This window comes from Mercenaria mercenaria, chromosome 11, assembly GCF_021730395.1.
Source record: "Mercenaria mercenaria strain notata chromosome 11, MADL_Memer_1, whole genome shotgun sequence".
In the NCBI taxonomy this organism is placed as follows: domain Eukaryota; kingdom Metazoa; phylum Mollusca; class Bivalvia; order Venerida; family Veneridae; genus Mercenaria; species Mercenaria mercenaria.
The window spans coordinates 70956337-70974171 of NC_069371.1; the positions used below are offsets into that span (position 1 = coordinate 70956337).

General features: G+C 36.1%; 1 protein-coding gene across 2 annotated transcripts in view; it reads left to right on the forward strand.

Annotated features, from left to right (window-relative positions):
• LOC123531458 (coiled-coil domain-containing protein 177-like) overlaps positions 1 to 16153 on the forward strand; it is a 43255-nt gene extending 27102 nt beyond the window's left edge. For both annotated transcript variants that reach the window (XM_045312447.2, XM_045312446.2), the window contains exons 12-16: positions 5290 to 5397; positions 6027 to 6129; positions 7095 to 7204; positions 7760 to 7868; positions 12942 to 16153. In XM_045312447.2, the coding sequence (XP_045168382.2) occupies positions 5290 to 5397; positions 6027 to 6129; positions 7095 to 7204; positions 7760 to 7868; positions 12942 to 13112 (601 nt within the window). In that variant the 3' untranslated portion in view covers positions 13113 to 16153. The remainder of the gene's footprint in view (positions 1 to 5289; positions 5398 to 6026; positions 6130 to 7094; positions 7205 to 7759; positions 7869 to 12941) is intronic.
• The last annotated feature ends 1682 nt before the right edge of the window (positions 16154 to 17835 follow it).

A 17835-nucleotide genomic window follows, 5' to 3' on the forward strand; every position in this document is an offset into this window, starting at 1 on the left:
AGAGGCGGTATTTTTCAATTGATCTTCATGAATTTTGGTCAGAATGATTACCTTGATGAAATCTAGGCCGAGTTCGAAAATGGGTCATCTGGGGTCAAAAACTAGGTCACTAGGTCATATCACGTAAAAACCTTGTGTATGCGATAGAGGCTGTATTTTTCAATTGATCTTCATGAATTTTGGTCAGAATGATTACCTTGATGAAATTTAGACCAAGTTCGAAAATAGGTCATCTGGGGTCAAAAACTAGGTCACTAGGTCAAATCAAAGAAAAACCTTTTGTATGCAGTAGAGGCTGTATTTTTCAACTGATCTTCATGAAATTTAGCCAGAATGATTACCTTGATAAAATCTAGGCCGTGTTCGAAAATGGGTCATCTCGGGTCAAAAACTAGGTCACTAGGTCAAATCGAAGAAAAACATTGTGTATGCAATAGAGGATGTATTTTTCAATTGATCTGTATGAAATTTGGTCAGAATGATTGTCTTGATGAAATCTAGGTAGATTTTGAATATGGGTTATCTGAGGTCAAAAACTAGGTCACTAGGTCAAATTAAAGAAAAAGGTCATATCTAAGAAAATGCTTGTTTTATCGCAAGAGACCAATTTTTTGGTCCAATCTTAATGAAAATTGTTCAGAATATTTGTTTCCTTGAAATCACTAGGTCAAACATGTTTTACACTGTTATGGAGTGTTTCTTAGGTGAGCGACCTAGGGCCATCTTGGCCCTCTTGTTTGAATATTGGCTTTTAGCTTGACAATGCAGGGAATAGCTATTCTACTCACATGGGCATCAGTGTCATACTTTGATTAAAGTTTTGCTACCAAGTTCATATCTCGGAAACCACTGCAGGTATTGGATTGAGACTTTAAAAAAGCCCTTCCTGGTCATCAAACCTACTGAATAAATAAAGGGAGATATTTATGTCTCCCCCAGGAGACATATTGTTTTTGCCCTGTCCGTCCGTCCGTTTGTCCTTCCGTCCGTCCGTACGTCACACTTCATTTCCGAGCAATAACTGGAGAACCATTTGACATAGAACCTTCAAACTTCATAGGGTTGTAGGGCTGCTGGAGTAGACGACCCCTATTGATTTTGGGGTCACTCCGTCAAAGGTCAAGGTCACAGGGGCCTGAACATTGAAAACCATTTCCAATCAATAACTAGAGAACCACTTGACCCAGAATGTTGAAACTTCATAGGATGATTGGTCATGAAGAGTAGATGACCCCTATTGATTTTGGGGTCACTCCGTCAAAGGTCAAGGTCACAGGGGCCTGAACATTGAAAACCATTTCCAGTCAGTTACTTGAGAACCACTTGACCCAGAATGTTCAAACTTAATAGGATGATTGGTCATGCAGAGTAGATGACCCCTAACGATTTTGGGTTCACTCTGTGAAAGGTCAAGGTCACAGGGGCCTGAACATTGAAAACCATTTCCAATCAATAACTTGAGAACCACTTGACCCAGAATGTTCAAACTTCATAGGATGATTGGTCATGAAGAGTAGATGACCCCTATTGATTTTGGGGTCACTCCGTCAAAGGTCAAGGTCACAGGGGCCTGAACATTGAAAACCATTTCCGATCAATAACTAGAGAACCACTTGACCCAGAATGTTGAAACTTCATAGGATGATTGGTCATGAAGAATAGATGACCCCTATTGATTTTGGGGTCACTCCGTCAAAGGTCAAGGTCACAGGGGCCTGAACATTGAAAACCATTTCCAGTCAGTAACTTGAGAGCCACTTGACCCAGAATGTTGAAACTTAATAGGATGATTAGCCATGCAGAGTAGATGAACCATAACGATTTTGGGTTCACTCTGTGAAAGGTCAAGGTCACAGGGGCCTGAACATTGAAAACCATTTCCGGTCAGTAACTTGAGAACCACTTGACCCAGAATGATGAAACTTCATAGGATGATTGGTCATGCAGAGTAGATGACCCCTAACGATTTTAGGGTCACTCTGTTAAAGGTCAAGGCCACAGGGGCCTGAACATTGAAAACCATTTCCAATCAATAACTTGAGAACCTCTCAACCCAGAATGTTGAAACTTCATAGGATGATTGTTCATGCAGAGTAAATGACCCCTATTGTTTTTGGGGTCACTCCGTTAAAGGTCAAGGTCACAGGGGCCTGAACATTGATAACCAGTTCCGATGAATAACTTGAGAACCACTTGACCCAGAATGTTGAAACTTCATAGGATGATTGAACATGCAGAGTAGATGACCCCTATTGATTTTCGGGTCACTTGATCAAAGGTCAAGGTCACAGGAGCCTGAACAGTGACTTGAGAACCACTAGGCCAGGAGTGTTGAAATTTAGCGGGATGACTGGACATGCCAAGTAGATGATCCTTATTGCAGCCAACCATCAGTGTCTCTTTGACTTTCGCTCCTGACCCCTATTGACTTCTTGCCTATAGGACTTTGCATTGGGGGAGACATGCGCTTTTTTACAAAAGCATTTCCTAGTTCATGGTTGAATTTAAAGGCAGTTCTGTACATTCTGACCGAAATTTATTCTACAATGTAGAATTTGATTCAACACAGTGCCATTGTGATAAATTTTTTACCAGGTTGCAAATAATTCATAATTTTTTTAGCTCACCTGTCACAAAGTGACAAGGTGAGCTTTTGTGATCGCGCAGTGTCCGTCGTCTGTGCATCCGTAAACTTTTGCTTGCGACCACTCTAGAGGTCACATTTTTCATGGGATCTTTATGAAAGTTGGTCAGAATGTTCATCTTGATGATATCTAGGTCAAGTTCGAAACTGGGTCATGTGCCATCAAAAACTAGGTCAGTAGGTCTAAAAATAGAAAAAAAACTTGTGACCTCTCTAGAGGCCATATATTTCACAAGATCTTCATGAAAATTGGTCAGAATGTTCACCTTGATGATATCCAGGTCAAGTTCGAAACTGGGTCACGTGCCATCAAAAACTAGGTCAGTAGGTCTAAAAATAGAAAAACCTTGTGACCTCTCTAGAGGCCATATATTTCAAAAGATCTTCAAGAAAATTGGTCAGAACATTCACCTTGATGATATCTAGGTCAAGTTCGAAACTGGGTCACGTGCCTTCAAAAACTAGGTCAGTAGGTCAAATAATAGAAAAACTTTGTGACCTCTCTAAAGGCCATATTTTTCATGGGATCTGTATGAAAATTGGTCTGAATGTTCATCTTGATGATATCTAGGTCAAGTTGGAAACTGGGTCACGTGCGGTCAAAAACTAGGTCAGTAGGTCTAAAAATAGAAAAACCTTGTGACCTCTCTAGAGGCCATATATTTCATGAGATCTTCATGAAAATTGGACAGAATGTTCATCTTGATGATATCTAGGTCAAGTTCGAAACTGGGTCACGTGCCTTCAAAAACTAGGTCAGTAGGTCAAATAATAGGAAAACCTTGTGACCTCTCTAGAGGCCATATTTTTCATGGGATCTGTATGAAAGTTGGTCTGAATGTTCATCTTGATGATATCTAGGTCAAGTTCGAAAGTGGGTCACATGCCGTCAAAAATTAGGTCAGTAGGTCAAATAATAGAAAAACCTTGTGACCTCTCTAAAGGCCATATTTTTTATGGGATCTGTCTGAAAATTGGTCTGAATGTTCATCTTGATGATATCTAGGTCAAGTTCGAAACAGTGTCATGTGTGGTCAAAAACTAGGTCAGTAGGTCTAAAAATAGAAAAACCTTGTGACCTCTCTAGAGGCCATACTTATGAATGGATCTCCATAAAAATTGGTCAGAATGTTCACCTTTATGATATCTAGTTAAAATTTGAAACTTGGTCACGTGCCGTAAAAAACTAGGTCAGTAGGTCAAATAATAAAAAAACCTTGTGACCTCTCTAGAGGCCACACTTTTCATGGGATCTGTATGAAAGTTGGTCTGAATGTTCATCTTGATGATATCTAGGTCAAGTTTGAAACTGGGTCAACTGCGGTCAAAAACTAGGTCAGTAGGTCTAAAATTATTAAAATCTTTTGACCTCTCTAGAGGCCATATTTTTCAATGGATGTTCATGAAAATTGATCTGAATGTTCACCTTGATGATATCTAGGTCAGTTTCGAAACTGGATCACATGCGGTCAAAAACTAGGCCAGTAGGTATAGAAATAGAAAAACCTTGTGACCTCTCTAGAGGCCATATTTTTCATGAGATCTTCATGAAAATTAGTGAGAATGTTCACCTTGATGATATCTAGGTAAAGTTCAAAACAGGGTCACGTACCTTCGAAAACTAGGTCAATAGGTCAAATAATAGAAAAACCTTGTGACCTCTCTAGAGACCATATTTTTCAATGGATCTTCATGAAAATTGGTCAGAATTTTTATCTTGATAATATCTAGGTCAAGTTCAAAACTGGGTCACATGAGCTCAAAAACTAGGTCACTGTGTCAAATAATAGAAAAAACGACTTCATACTCAAAACTGGGTCATTAGAGAAGAGATGAGCGATTCAGGACAATCATGGTCCTCTTGTTTTTTTATTTCTGTACGCCAAATCCAGGCTTTTTCTACGTTTTCAAAATAAATGATGTTACTTCATCACTTCCAGTTCACCAAACATGCAGAACTACCTTAACCTGCTAAATTTCTATAATGAACTTGCCCATCTTTCAATTTGGACAGTACCATTAACTGTTAAAAGGGGTGCATACCAAAAAAGATACTGACTGAATGGCGACTAGTGCAGATCATGATCAGACTGCATGGATGTGCAGGCTGATCCTGATCTACACTGGTCGCAAAGGCAGACTCAGTTGTGCCCAGCATGATAAGGGTTAATGAAAGTTGTGACCTTTTCTTGACTTTTGCATGCAACGATCAAGCAGTAACTGCCACATAATTATATTGCATTGAAACTTCACAAAAGACATCCTTCTCATCAAATGTACTTAATACCCAAGTCAAAGAACTCTTGTTTGAAATAAGTTTGAATTACTTCCCTTTTTTACATAGAAAATTTGATTAAAGTTTTGCATACATGTACTAACAGTATCGTTAATAAAATTTTAAATTGTAAGAAATTGTAAACTCAGTTATGTAAGACATGCCAAGTTATAGCCCTTGTTCTACTGAGAAGTGGTCAAATGAGTGTACTGCCTTATGGACAGTTCTTAATAACATTTTATTCAAGAAAAATCTCTGTGTTGGGAGTATTAACGTAGTCAGTGTGTGGTTATTCTTGACAATAGCAATTTTGTTTTTCAGAACTGTGGCTCAAGTACTTACATTACATGTAAAATACATTTTTTTACAGGGAAAGCATTGATTTGTTAGCTGAGTCCATGAATGTTAAAGATATGAAACACAAGTCCAAGTATGACCAGATATTACATAGACGAGAAAATGAACTCACTTTGAATAGGTACGTATAAATGTTACACAGTCAAACTTTACTTTGAAATTACTGACCGTTGTCAAATTATTAATGACTATTGGAAAAACAGCTCGAAGTTCAAATTTGTTGTGTCAGTCAAAGACTATTATACTGTTTCTTTATTTGCTGTCATATTGAAACTAGTAAGTCATTATTGCAATGCTAAAAGTTTGTATATTTAAGATTGTCCTTGGTTTGCAAATATAGAGTAATATAATATGGCCATTGACCATCTTGAGGAACTGTTAGTGCTGTTTCAAGGATAGCACTTTCACAAGAATTTATTTTTCAAATACAGTTAGTGGGTACAGTTGAAATTAAATCCTTCATAAAAATTTCTGATTTTGTACATGGAGGAATAAGATCACAATGATGCTACTGGAAGCACATATCTGAACAAGTAGTACCATCATGAACAGATTTTTGCAGAAAAGTATGATTTTTGGCAGCTTGAAGGTTAATGAATTATAATGTATTCATCTTGTAATGCGGTTTGAATCTGAAGAGCTTTGAAATAACAATTCTGAGATTTGTGTTCATCTCTAAGTCTTATGAATGTTGTATATGGTATATAACAAACCAGAGACTGTCACATTGATGTATTTTTCCAATTTTAGATTGGATAGAGAGAAGAGAGCACTGCAGGCAAAACTTGCTCAACAACAACATGAGAATGAAATGGAGGAATGGAGAGATAGTATCATGACAGCCAGAGAAATAGTATGTATCTCTACACCACTGTGACATCATTAATATTTGTGGGGGACTAATTTTCGTGGATTTCGTGGTTGTGTCAATCCACGAAATTTAATCTCAATGAACAAGTTAAATTCCCATTCATTTTGTGTTCAAAAGTTGAAATCCACAAATTCATATCCCCACGAAATTGCCGTTTTGACCAAAACCACAAAATTAAATGATTTTACAGTATCTGATATTCACCTTAAAAGAAACTGGGATATGATTTTTTGCTTGTCATTACTTACATTCATCCATTTATCCAGAACCACATGAGAGGGCCTATTTTTAGCTCAACTATTCGAAGAATAGGGGAGCTATCCTACTCTCCCCGGTGTCGGCATTAGCGTGAGCATCACACAAATGTTAAAGTTTGCGTACCACCCCAAATATTTTGAAAGTCCATTGAGATATTGCTTTCATATTTTGCATACTTGTTTACCATCATGACCTCAGTCTGTAAACAGGAGCAGACAACTCTATCAAGCATTTTGACTGAATTATGGCCCCTTTTCGACTTAGAATATGCTTATTGTAATGTTAAAGTTTTACTCATAGCTTATATTATACTATCAAGCACTGAGAATAGCCGAGCTTGCTGTCAACTGACAGCTCTTGTTTGTTGTTGTTGTTTATATTATTCACTGTTTAAAACAAGATCTTTGACAATATAGTTTATTTCATTGTGACAGTATCTTTGTTGTCATAAGAGCAAGCAAAAAATTGGTCTTTCTATATTTACAAAAATATTCTAAAAAAACGTTCTGTGAAAAGACCACTCCTTTCCAGTCTTTTGTGTTGTTTCTGAATATAGTGTTGACTTGAAAGTATTGTAAGGTCTTTGGATAGATTTGATGAATGTGCTTTGAAAAACCTAACAACTTATGCCATCTGTTACTTGAAGTAACTTCTATAATTTGCTAAATGCTTCAGTTATACTTTTACAGGCAGATAGACATGCTATGGAGACTTTAGCTCAAACAATAGAGAGGAAAGCCAGGAAGGCTCATGAAGACAGGATTAGAAAAGAAAAAGAACAGAAGAAAAATATTAAAAAGTAAACTTTCAAAATTTCTTGTGCAATATTTATGTGGATGTTTCATTAAAATGTCACTTTGATGCTATTTCCAAACTCTTGGTTATGCAGATAAGGTGTATAGAAATGTACAAGGGATCAGTATCAATGTTCTGATAAAGATACAGTTGTGTCCGGGAGATAGATGTGCACCCAGACAATTATGGGTACTCTATTCTTCAAAATACAATTCAGGAACACTATTAAACAACAAGCATGCCTCTTGTATCATGGAAAATTTTGTTAATTTTGTATGCAAGTCTCCATCAAGCTATACCTCAGTAACAACAAAATTACTTGACAAGGCTTCCAACCCATCAAGCCTATTTACTTAACCAAACTAGATATCTTTTGATTGATCTTTAGCTCGACTATTCAAAAAATAGATAGATCTGATTGATTCACCCATTCATCAGTGTTGGCATCGGTGTCCCGATGTGATAAAGCTTTTGTATATAAGCTGGTATCTCAGTAATCGCTTGTGGGATTGATATTTTAATACACACCTGCTTTCATGTGTTAACAAATGTGTTTTAGAATACATGATGAGATAGAAGAATGGAAGAGAGAGATGGAGAACACTATAGAATACAAGGATAAGAAATCTGATCTGATACAGAAAGAGAAAGACCTGGCTGTACAGCAGGTAATATTGTATTTCAGTTATAACTATTATCTTGCCTTATGAAAAAAAAAAACAGTTTGAAAATTTGACAGCAAATAAGCCATGATTTTCAGTTCAGAGGCAAAATAACTGAAAGTTGTAAAGAACTGTAACTGTAAAAGTGTCTTTTTATGCCCCCGGCATCTATTGATGTGGGAGGCATATAGTGATTGTCCTGTTCGTTTGTTCTGTCCGTCCATCCATCCATACGAGGTTAACCAAATGGGACCATTTCGTCTAGCATCAATACCCCTTACTAGAATGACTTGATACTAATGCAGATGTAACCTGTGACCATTCCTCATCTTCAGACATCACCTGACCTCAGTTTGACCTTGACCTCATTTTCGACTTAGGTTGCTTTATATGGGCCATCTCTTGGTTAACCAAATTGGACCATTTCGTCTAGCATCAATACCGCTTACAAGAATGAATTGATACTAATACAGATGTAACCTGTGACCATTCCTCATCTTCAAACATCACCTGACCTCAGTTTGACCTTGACCTCATTTTGGACTTAGGTTGTTTTGTATCGACAAGGATGCCAATGGCGGCATCAAGCGTTTATTGAACGCAGCTCCTTGTTTTCAATGAGCTTATTGCAATTTGATATTTATCTCCCTTTAAAGATACCTTTTTAGCTCACCTGTCACATAGTGACAAGGTGAGCTTTTGTGATCACCCTTCGTCCGTCGTCCGTCGTGTGTCCGTGTGTCCGTCCGTGCGTCCGTCAACAATTTCTTGTCTGCACGATAGTGGTTTCATTTATGATTTTATTTTAACCAAACTTGCACACAACTTGTATCACCATAAGATCTCGGTTCCTTTCTTGAACTGGACAGATCCCATTATGGGTTCCAGAGTTATGGCCCCTGAAAGGGCCAAAATCAGCTATTTTGACCTTATCTGCACAATAGCAGCTTTATTTTGATTTGATTTTTACCAAACTGGCACACAACTTGAAATCACCATAAGATCTTGGTTCCTTTCTTGAACTGGCCAGATTCCGTTATGGGTTCCAGAGTTATGGCCCTGAAAGGGCCAGAATTAGCTATTTTGCCCTTGTCTGCACAATAGCAGCTTCATTTATGATTTGAATTTAATCAAACTTGCACAAAACTTGTGTCGCCATAAGATCTCAGTTCCTTTGTTGAACCGGCCAGATCCCCTAATGGGTTCCAGAGTTATGGCCCCTGAAAGGGCCAAAATTAGCTATTTTGACCTTGTCTGCACAATAGCAACTTCATTTATGATTTGATTTTAACCAAACTTGCACACAACTTGTATCACCATAAGATCTTGGTTCCTTTCTTAAACTGGCCAGATTCCATCATGGGTTCCAGAGTTATGGCCCCTTAAATGTCCAAAATTGGATATTTTGGCTTTTGCAGCCATATAGAGACTTCATTTATGGTTTTATTTGATACAAACTTCCAAAATATCTTCAACAACAATAAATCTTGGATTCCATGACAAATCAGATCCAATCGTAGTTTCCAGAGTTATTTTATATCTGATTACCTCCCCTGATTGTAGTCAAAATGGATTTATATCGTAAGTACTTACAGGACTTATTTGAAATTTCATTATTGTCATTAGTTGGACCGAGCCAATCAGGGTAGATAACTATGGACTGATTTTATGTCAAATTACCTCCCTTTATTTCAGATTAATATGGGTATATCTCCGTAACTAATGAAGATACTGATCTGAAATTTCATTAATTTTTTATGTCAACAGATTTATTTGGCAGATCCTTCTTTTGTTCACTTACAATAATTTTTTTTTTAATTACTTTCCTTTTACGTTACTATAAATAGCTTATATTTAGTAACTTTTTTATTATTGGCCGTAGGGAAAAACCGATACCACTTTTCTGTGGTACAACATGGATGGTACCTCCAATTTGTAGGTGTGTTTTGACATATCTGTACCTTGTAAGAATTTTTTTTTCTTTTTGGTTAAATTTCTTCCCTTTTCTGTTACTGTCCTTTTGACTTAGATATTTTTTCTGAGGACCTTCTTGTCCTCAAGTGCAATGATAACAGCTAATTTGGCAGATCCTTCCTTTGCTAACTTACAATAATTTTCTTTTGAATTACTTCCCTTTTACGTTACTATAAATAGCCTATTTTTGGTAACTTTTTTATTATTGGCCGTAGGGAAAAACCGAGACCACTTTTCAGTGGTACAACATGGATGGTACATCCAATTTTTAGGTGTATTTTGACATATCTGTACCTTGTAAGAATTTTGTTTTTCGTTTTGGTTAAATTTCTTTCCTTTGTTGTTCCTGTCCTTTGGACTTAGATATTTTTTCTGAGGACTTTCTTGTCCTCAAGTGCAATGATAACAGGTGAGCGATATAGGGCCATCATGGCCCTCTTGTTGATTGTCCCTCCATCCAATTTTTTATCTAGGTCATACCTGTTGATGGAACTGATTGAACGTTTTACTCCTCAAGACAACCTGCAATTCCATGTCCAAATTACATCAGCTCCCTGTAAACATGGTAAAAGTCCCAACTGGTGGTCAGACATTCATGTCTGTTCCAATATCTTCTAAACCACTTTAGAATATTAAATTTTGGTAAAATGTTGATCTCAATAAGAGAACTTGCAGAACTTGTGTTCCCAAAGTGCTGCCATAGGCTAAAGTCACAAATGAGAGCATTTGTTTCAGCTTAGTATTTTTTGTCCTGTGATATGTCTTTTAATAATAATTGAGGGTTGAGTGCAAAAGTGCCGTTACTCCTTCCTTTTTTAATAGGAGTTACGGCAGTTTTGTACTCAAGCCTTAATACTTACGGGTATTTCTGAAATTTAATGTTCCACTCACAGAACCACTATTTGATACTTAAGTTATTCTGATTCTGAAACAAGTTTGCCATTGCTTGTGAAAGTCTTACACTTAACTGCCCCTTACCCATGAGGCTAGTTATAACCAGTTGATAAACCTTCCAAATATCTCAGTCAGTAAACCCTTCTCTTAAGCTTGATGACACTTGACAGACAAATATTGTGAAATTGTTTAATTTTGTTGGCCTGGAATTTCGTGGTTTCAGACAAAGGAGTTATTTTGTGTGGACATGGATTATAGAATTTAGACCTTTTTTTAGATAAAATGAATTGGAATTTTATTTATTTATTGGGACTTAATTTTATGGACTGGTGCAAGTACGAAATGATGAAAATTGTCACCTACAAATAGATGATTTCAAAGTATTCAATAGAGAATACCAGTTCGATGGATATACTTGTTTGCTCTCAGAAGTGCTGTTACACTGTAGGTTTTTTTCAAATTCAATAATATAGAAATGAGATAGCATTTTGAATGTGCAAAATGAGAAGATTTTTATATTATCAGACTATGAAAAGGAGATACAAATGTACAACAGTAAAACCATGATAGTATTGTATATAAAATCACTATAGATACTTAGGGAGCTAAAAGTCTATTTTTGTAGTAGTATAATTTATATTATTGATTTCAAATTGTAAGGTCTATACTATTTTCATTTTTCATATTTGAATAAATTTATGGTCCAAGGTAAGACAGGTGAGTTTGTAGTAAAAAAATTCTAACTCAAGTAGTTACATACTATGCATGTATGTATATAGTTCTATGTGTTATTATTAAACCTCCATGGCAGAGCGGTTAAGGTTGCTGTTTTACCTTTCACCGCTGTTTATTGGAAACCTTGCAGCTGGATTACGGTAAGTCGGTGGTTCTACCCAGGTGCTCTCCAGTGATGAAGCAGCGCACACATAGTGGTACCTAGAGTCTGGCTCCATCAAAAGCTGGAAAGTTGCATGTACCATATGACCTATAACTGTGTTGGTTTGACATTAAACTCAGCTAAAACATAAAGATGACAAGTCATTCATTCTTTACTTGATAGTCTTAGGCCACGCCTTTCAAGAAAATGACAAATTTTCAACAATATTAAAGTGACATTCAACAATTTGCTGGAACCATATCCTGTTTGGTCAAATTTTCAAGACTCGCATGGGTTTGAACTCTAGATTTAATAGATGAAGAATTATATTGTATGCCTGCAATACAAGTAGTCAATCTAACTGAATGACATTAACCTGATGCAAAACATTTCAGCCTGAGACAGTAATTAACTGCATGATGAATTGTTCTCATACACAGACAATTGAAACTAAACCCAATATGGTTAAGTAGCCTGTTGGAATTCATTGAAACAGATGAATATTAATATTTGAGCCATGCCATGAGAAAACCAACATAGTGGCTTTGTGACAAGCATGGATCCAGACCAGCCTGCACATCCGCACAGTCTTGTCAGGATCCATGCTGTTCGCTTTCAAAGCCTATTGCAATTAGAGAAACCCTTAGGATGCGGATGCACAGGCTGGTCTGGATCCATGCTGGTTGCAAAGTCACAATGTTGGTCTTCTCATGGCTAGGCTCATTTATAGTTGCAAAGAGTTCCTTTTAAGAACTATATATTTACAAGTTTTTATATTTTCTGACAGGTACTTAGAACGCAGATTACGTAAGGTGTATTATTATGTAGTTAAACAAACAAATTACAGCCAAGTCAACTTTATTGTGAGATTTTTCATTTAATCCTTAGACTGCTAAATTTCTAAAATGGACTGGTCCATCATTCAATTTGGACAGTACCATTTCCTATTTGAATGGGTGTTCACTGAAAATTTACTGACTGAATAGCAAACAGTGCAGACCATGATAAGCCTGTACAGATGTGCAAACTGATATTTGTCTGCACTTGTCGCAAAGGCAGAATCGCTTGCCACCAGCAGGATAAAAGTTAATCTATTTCAGCTCTCTGAATTCTAGAGTCCAAAGTGCCCTGTTAGTAATACCCTGAAATGCAAGAAGTTATGAGCAGTCAATATTTGATTCTTTAGATACTGTTTCAAGCTTATTTATAAGTTTTTAACATTACCTCTAATATGATGACAACAGTTGTATGTTTTGCATTGAATAAGTTCATGTTTTCTCAGTGTTATGTATAATTTGGTTCAGTCGTAAATTTTGTTACATATTGTGTTTCAGTCGAGACATGTGGCAGCCTCCTCACAGAAACTTCGAGATACGTTGAAGAACAAGTATGGTACACAAACCTTCGATAAGATGGCATTTAAAGCAGAGCTCTACAACAAGTTTGAATCAGGAACAACATTTCTATCTGCAGAGAAAAATAGCTCACATGTCAAGTTCCGCTAACATTATTTACTTACTTAAAGCCAACAAGAATTGAAAAAAATACTAGTGTGTAAAATAATGTCTAACAATTTGGAGAGAAGCTGAAGGATTCTCTTTAATGAAGAATACTTCTGTATAACAAGTTCCTTTTATGTCCGAAAACCAAAAGTGCAAATTCTGTTTCTGCAACATTCAGTTGCATTGAAACTTCCCCCCCCCCCCAACCAAGAACAAAAATTAAGTAGCTTAAGTTGATAGAAACATTAGTAATCCAACATTCTTAATGCACCTTAATAAATCATGAAAATATGTAACAAAAAGAGTACCATTAGCATTGAATGTGCTATGAGAAATGCATTCTCAAATAAATCTGGCTAAATACTGCACATCAATAATCATTTTTTCTCAAATTTTAGAAAACCAAATCTGTTGAAAATATATTTTATGCATCAAGCTTTATGCAAAGACATTTGGTTTCAGCTTTGTATCTTACATACTTATATTAAAGCTATTTAGAAAGCAGTGCATTTAGATAATTGATCTGGAATCCAGTGTCTTGTTAGGTATACACTCTCAGTAGAAAAATGTGCACTGAGAGTAAAATATGTAGTCTAGAGGAAAAAGTACACAGTCTGAATCTTTTACAGAAAAAGATAAACAGCCTGGATACTTTAGCGGAAAACATACACAGTCTGGATATTTTTTTCTCTGATATTTTACAGAAAAACATAACACAGTCTAAATATTTTAGGGAAAACGATATACAGTCTGGATGTTTTGAGAGAAAAATATACATAGTCTTGATATTTAAGAGAAAAAGATCAACAATCTGAATATTTTAGAGACAAACACACACAGCCTGGATATTAATTTAAAGACAGAGGAGTAGTAAGTTGACTGTGCTATGCAGGGATTTGCACTGTTTTGATGCAGATAATTTTCAGGGAAATCTTTTTTCAAGGTAAGGGACATGAATAAAAGGCTTGCTAGGTTTCATATGAGGCATTATTCAATTTTGTCACATTACATTATATTTGATTTTTGATTTTCCAGGAATAGTAAAAAAATAACTAAACAAAAATTAGGTACAGTGAAAACAAGTTATGTTCTTGTTTCAGGAGGTTTTAATGCATTTTTAATTACAAAAATTCTAATATTCTATGCAACATACAAAAACTGAATTATTCTGCTATAAAAGGAATGATATAGAATTTGAGTGTCAGATGAAATTGGTTATTAATAAAGATAAATCATTGTTTGTCGTCCTTACAGATGTACATTGTATTTTTTTTTTAAGTCAAAATCTAGCCAGGTTCTACGCTGCCTTGTTTGTCTGTGATATCCTGTATTGTAAAACTGGTACTATGTATATGTGCTATATCATTGTGAATTCATGTTGTCTGTGAAATTTGTATTATTGTATTATTCATTTCTTTTAGAATTGAATTTGCTGCATAACTTTCTTGCATCTTAAATATTTTGTGTTTAATTTTTATGTTTGGACATAGGAAATTAGTTAGTCTCCTGTAAGTTAGTAATTTCGTTTTGTTTGATTAAATTACAGGGTGCCTGCATGGCCAGATGGTTTAGGTCACTGCCTTCAAATAACTTACCCTCATTGATATAGGTTTGACCCTTCTTCTGAGCATTGAATTCTTCATGTGAGGATGCCATCCAATTGGCTTATGGAAAGTTGATGGTTCTACCCAGGGGCCCTCCTGTAATGAAATAATGAAAAAAGGGACGTGGGTCTCCACTGTCAAAATCTGGGAAGTCGCAGTATGACCTGTAACTGAGTTGGTGTGATGTTAAGCATAACAAAAAAATGATTAGATTACAGTGGATAACGTATAACGTATAAAGGAATATGTTACAATAAGCATTATGGAGTGTAATGTACCGATTTTTAAACTGTCAGTATATATCAGTTTTTGTGAACTTTGATTTAAATTCTGCATGATTTTTGCTGACAAACTTGTAGAAATGTTACAAATATTACAAGTTAAATTTTTACCAGGTTTCACAATTGATGCATTACTAATTACATTCCACAATGCAGAAATGCATTCTGTATTTCTAAATTTTGATAAAGAAACACAAAAAGTATTATTATCACCTATGCTAAGGTTGTATTCAGACTGTTTTTCCATCAGGATATTTGAGCCACGCCATAAGAAAACCAACATAGTGCGTTTGTGACCAGCATAGATCCAGACCAGCCTGCACATCCGCGCAGTCTTGTCAGGATCCATGCTGTTTGCTTTCAAAGCCTGTTGCAATTAAGAGAAGCTGTTAGCGAACAGCATGAATTCTGACCAGACTGCACGGATATGCAGGCTGGTCTGGGTCCACGCTGGTCGCAAATGCACTATGTTGGTTTTCTCATGGCACGGCTCATTTGTTTTCTTTGTGTAACATTCCATGTTATGTATGTATAATGTTTATACATGCTCCATGTACCTGTGTACATGTACTTCTGGTTCTTTAAGTTTTATTGAATATTTTCATGTTTTTATGTTGCTATTTTACCCTGGGAAACTCAGGCTTGAACACAGAAACTGCCTTGTTTGTGTCATTGAAGTTTTCTTTATATAATTTATTGCCATTACATAAGTGTTGATTTTTTTCCGTGGTTTAATTATAAGATATCAAATAGAATTGAATAAAACATTCCAGATTTGTGTCGAAAACAATAATTATTGTGAAAGTGTTTTGGATGTTCATATAGTTTTCAAATTTTCTGTTTTTCTTTTTTAATTTCATGATGATGCTAGGTTATATACTGAGTTGTAGTGACTGATAATTAACTTGTAGTGATTATTTATATGTTTTGTGATATTGTTCTTAAGTTATTTTATGTTCATGTTTCTTTTTACCTTTACAACTAAGTTGTCTGTGATGATGATAGGATTATGTTTTAGTTGATAATGTTTTATTTGATGTATTTAGTGTAAAGTAGATCAATAGAATCTATTAAGCATTTTTATTTATCATTATATATTTATATTAAAGTACACATTAAAATGCAAAAATGCAAATTAAATAGATCTACATGTACCCTGTTTGATGTTGTGTTTTATTTCAAACTTCAATCAAAAATGGTAACAACCTTTCATATTCTTTAGTTTGATTCAAATATGAATGATCTAGCCTTAGTATCGCCCGTAGCTATTACAACATAAGCAGAAGGGTTCAGAGATTATATTTCAGTAGCAACTAGAACATAAGCGGAGGTAAAGAGATTATTGTCCCTAATAAAACAGAGCAGAGGGGTTCAGAGGTTATTGTTCTATATCTACTACATTCAATGATTGTTGGCCCGTAGCTACTAGGAAGCAGATGCATTCAGAGAGCATTGTCCTTCACTGAAGGCTTCAGCTACTAGAACAGAAGCAGAGAAGTTCTGAGATTATTGGCCCATAGTAACCAGAACATTAAGCAGAGGGGTCCAGGGATTATTGTCCCATAGTTACTACAACAGGGAGTTTCAGAGGTTATTGTCCCATAGCTTCTAGAACATAAGCAAAGGATCCTGGGATTATTGTCCCATAGCTTCTAGAACATAAGCGGATGGGTCGAGGGATTACTGTCCTATAGTTACTACAACATAGGGTTTCAGAGGTTATTGTCCCATAGCTTCTAGAACATAAGCGGATGGGTCGAGGGGTTACTGTCCCATAGTTACTACAACATAGGGTTTCAGAGGTTATTGTCCCATAGCTTCTAGAACATAAGCGGATGGGTCGAGGGGTTACTGTCCCATAGTTACTACAACATAGGGTTTCAGAGGTTATTGTCCCATAGCTTCTAGAACATAAGCGGATGGGTCGAGGGATTACTGTCCCATAGTTACTACAACAGGGTGTTTCAGAGGTTATTGTCCCATAGTTTCTAGAACATAAGCAGAGGGGTCCAGGGATTATTGTCCCATAGCTTCTAGAACATAAGCGGATGGGTCGAGGGATTACTGTCCCATAGTTACTACAACAGGGAGTTTGTCCTATAGCTAATAGAACAGAAGCAATGAGGTTATGAGATTATTGTCCCTACTAGAACAGAGAGATTATTTTCCCATAGCTACTTGAATAGATCAGATTGGTTCAGAGATTACTGTCCCATAGCTACTTGATTTCAACAGAGGGATCAGATAGCTACTTGTATAGAAACCGAGGGGTTCAGACATTATTGTTCCATAGCTACTTGAATAGAAGCAGATTAGTTCAGATATTATTGTCCCAAAGCTACTTGAACGATTCAGAGATTATTGTCCCATAGTTACTTGAACAAAAGCAGAGGGGTTCAGAGAGAATTGTCCCATAGCTACTAGAACATAAGCAGAGAAATTCAGAAATTACTGTCATACTGGATCGTTTTATTTTCGTTAATCTAGTAGCTGCTAGTTAGCTGAAAATTTTTGACGAAGGCTATCTTTAGCTGTAGAAAAGTGATGTCTGCATTAGTTGCTCTCCAAAATTATTATATACCTTCCTACAGACAGTAGCAAATGAGCTAGTTTACAGTTTAGCCTTGCCTTCACAGCAGAGAGTGCTTATCAGGGTACCGTTTGTTTGAATTCCGCTGGCTGCGTACTAAATCTGTTTTTTTTTTTTGAGTTTGATCTATACTATTCAGAAATTAGCAGAAGTTACGTTGCATACGGCAGCATACGTACAGTCCAAAACCTCGATCCGATCGGCCTCGTTAGCGTAATGAAACGTAAAAGGTGAGTGACATGCGCTTCTCG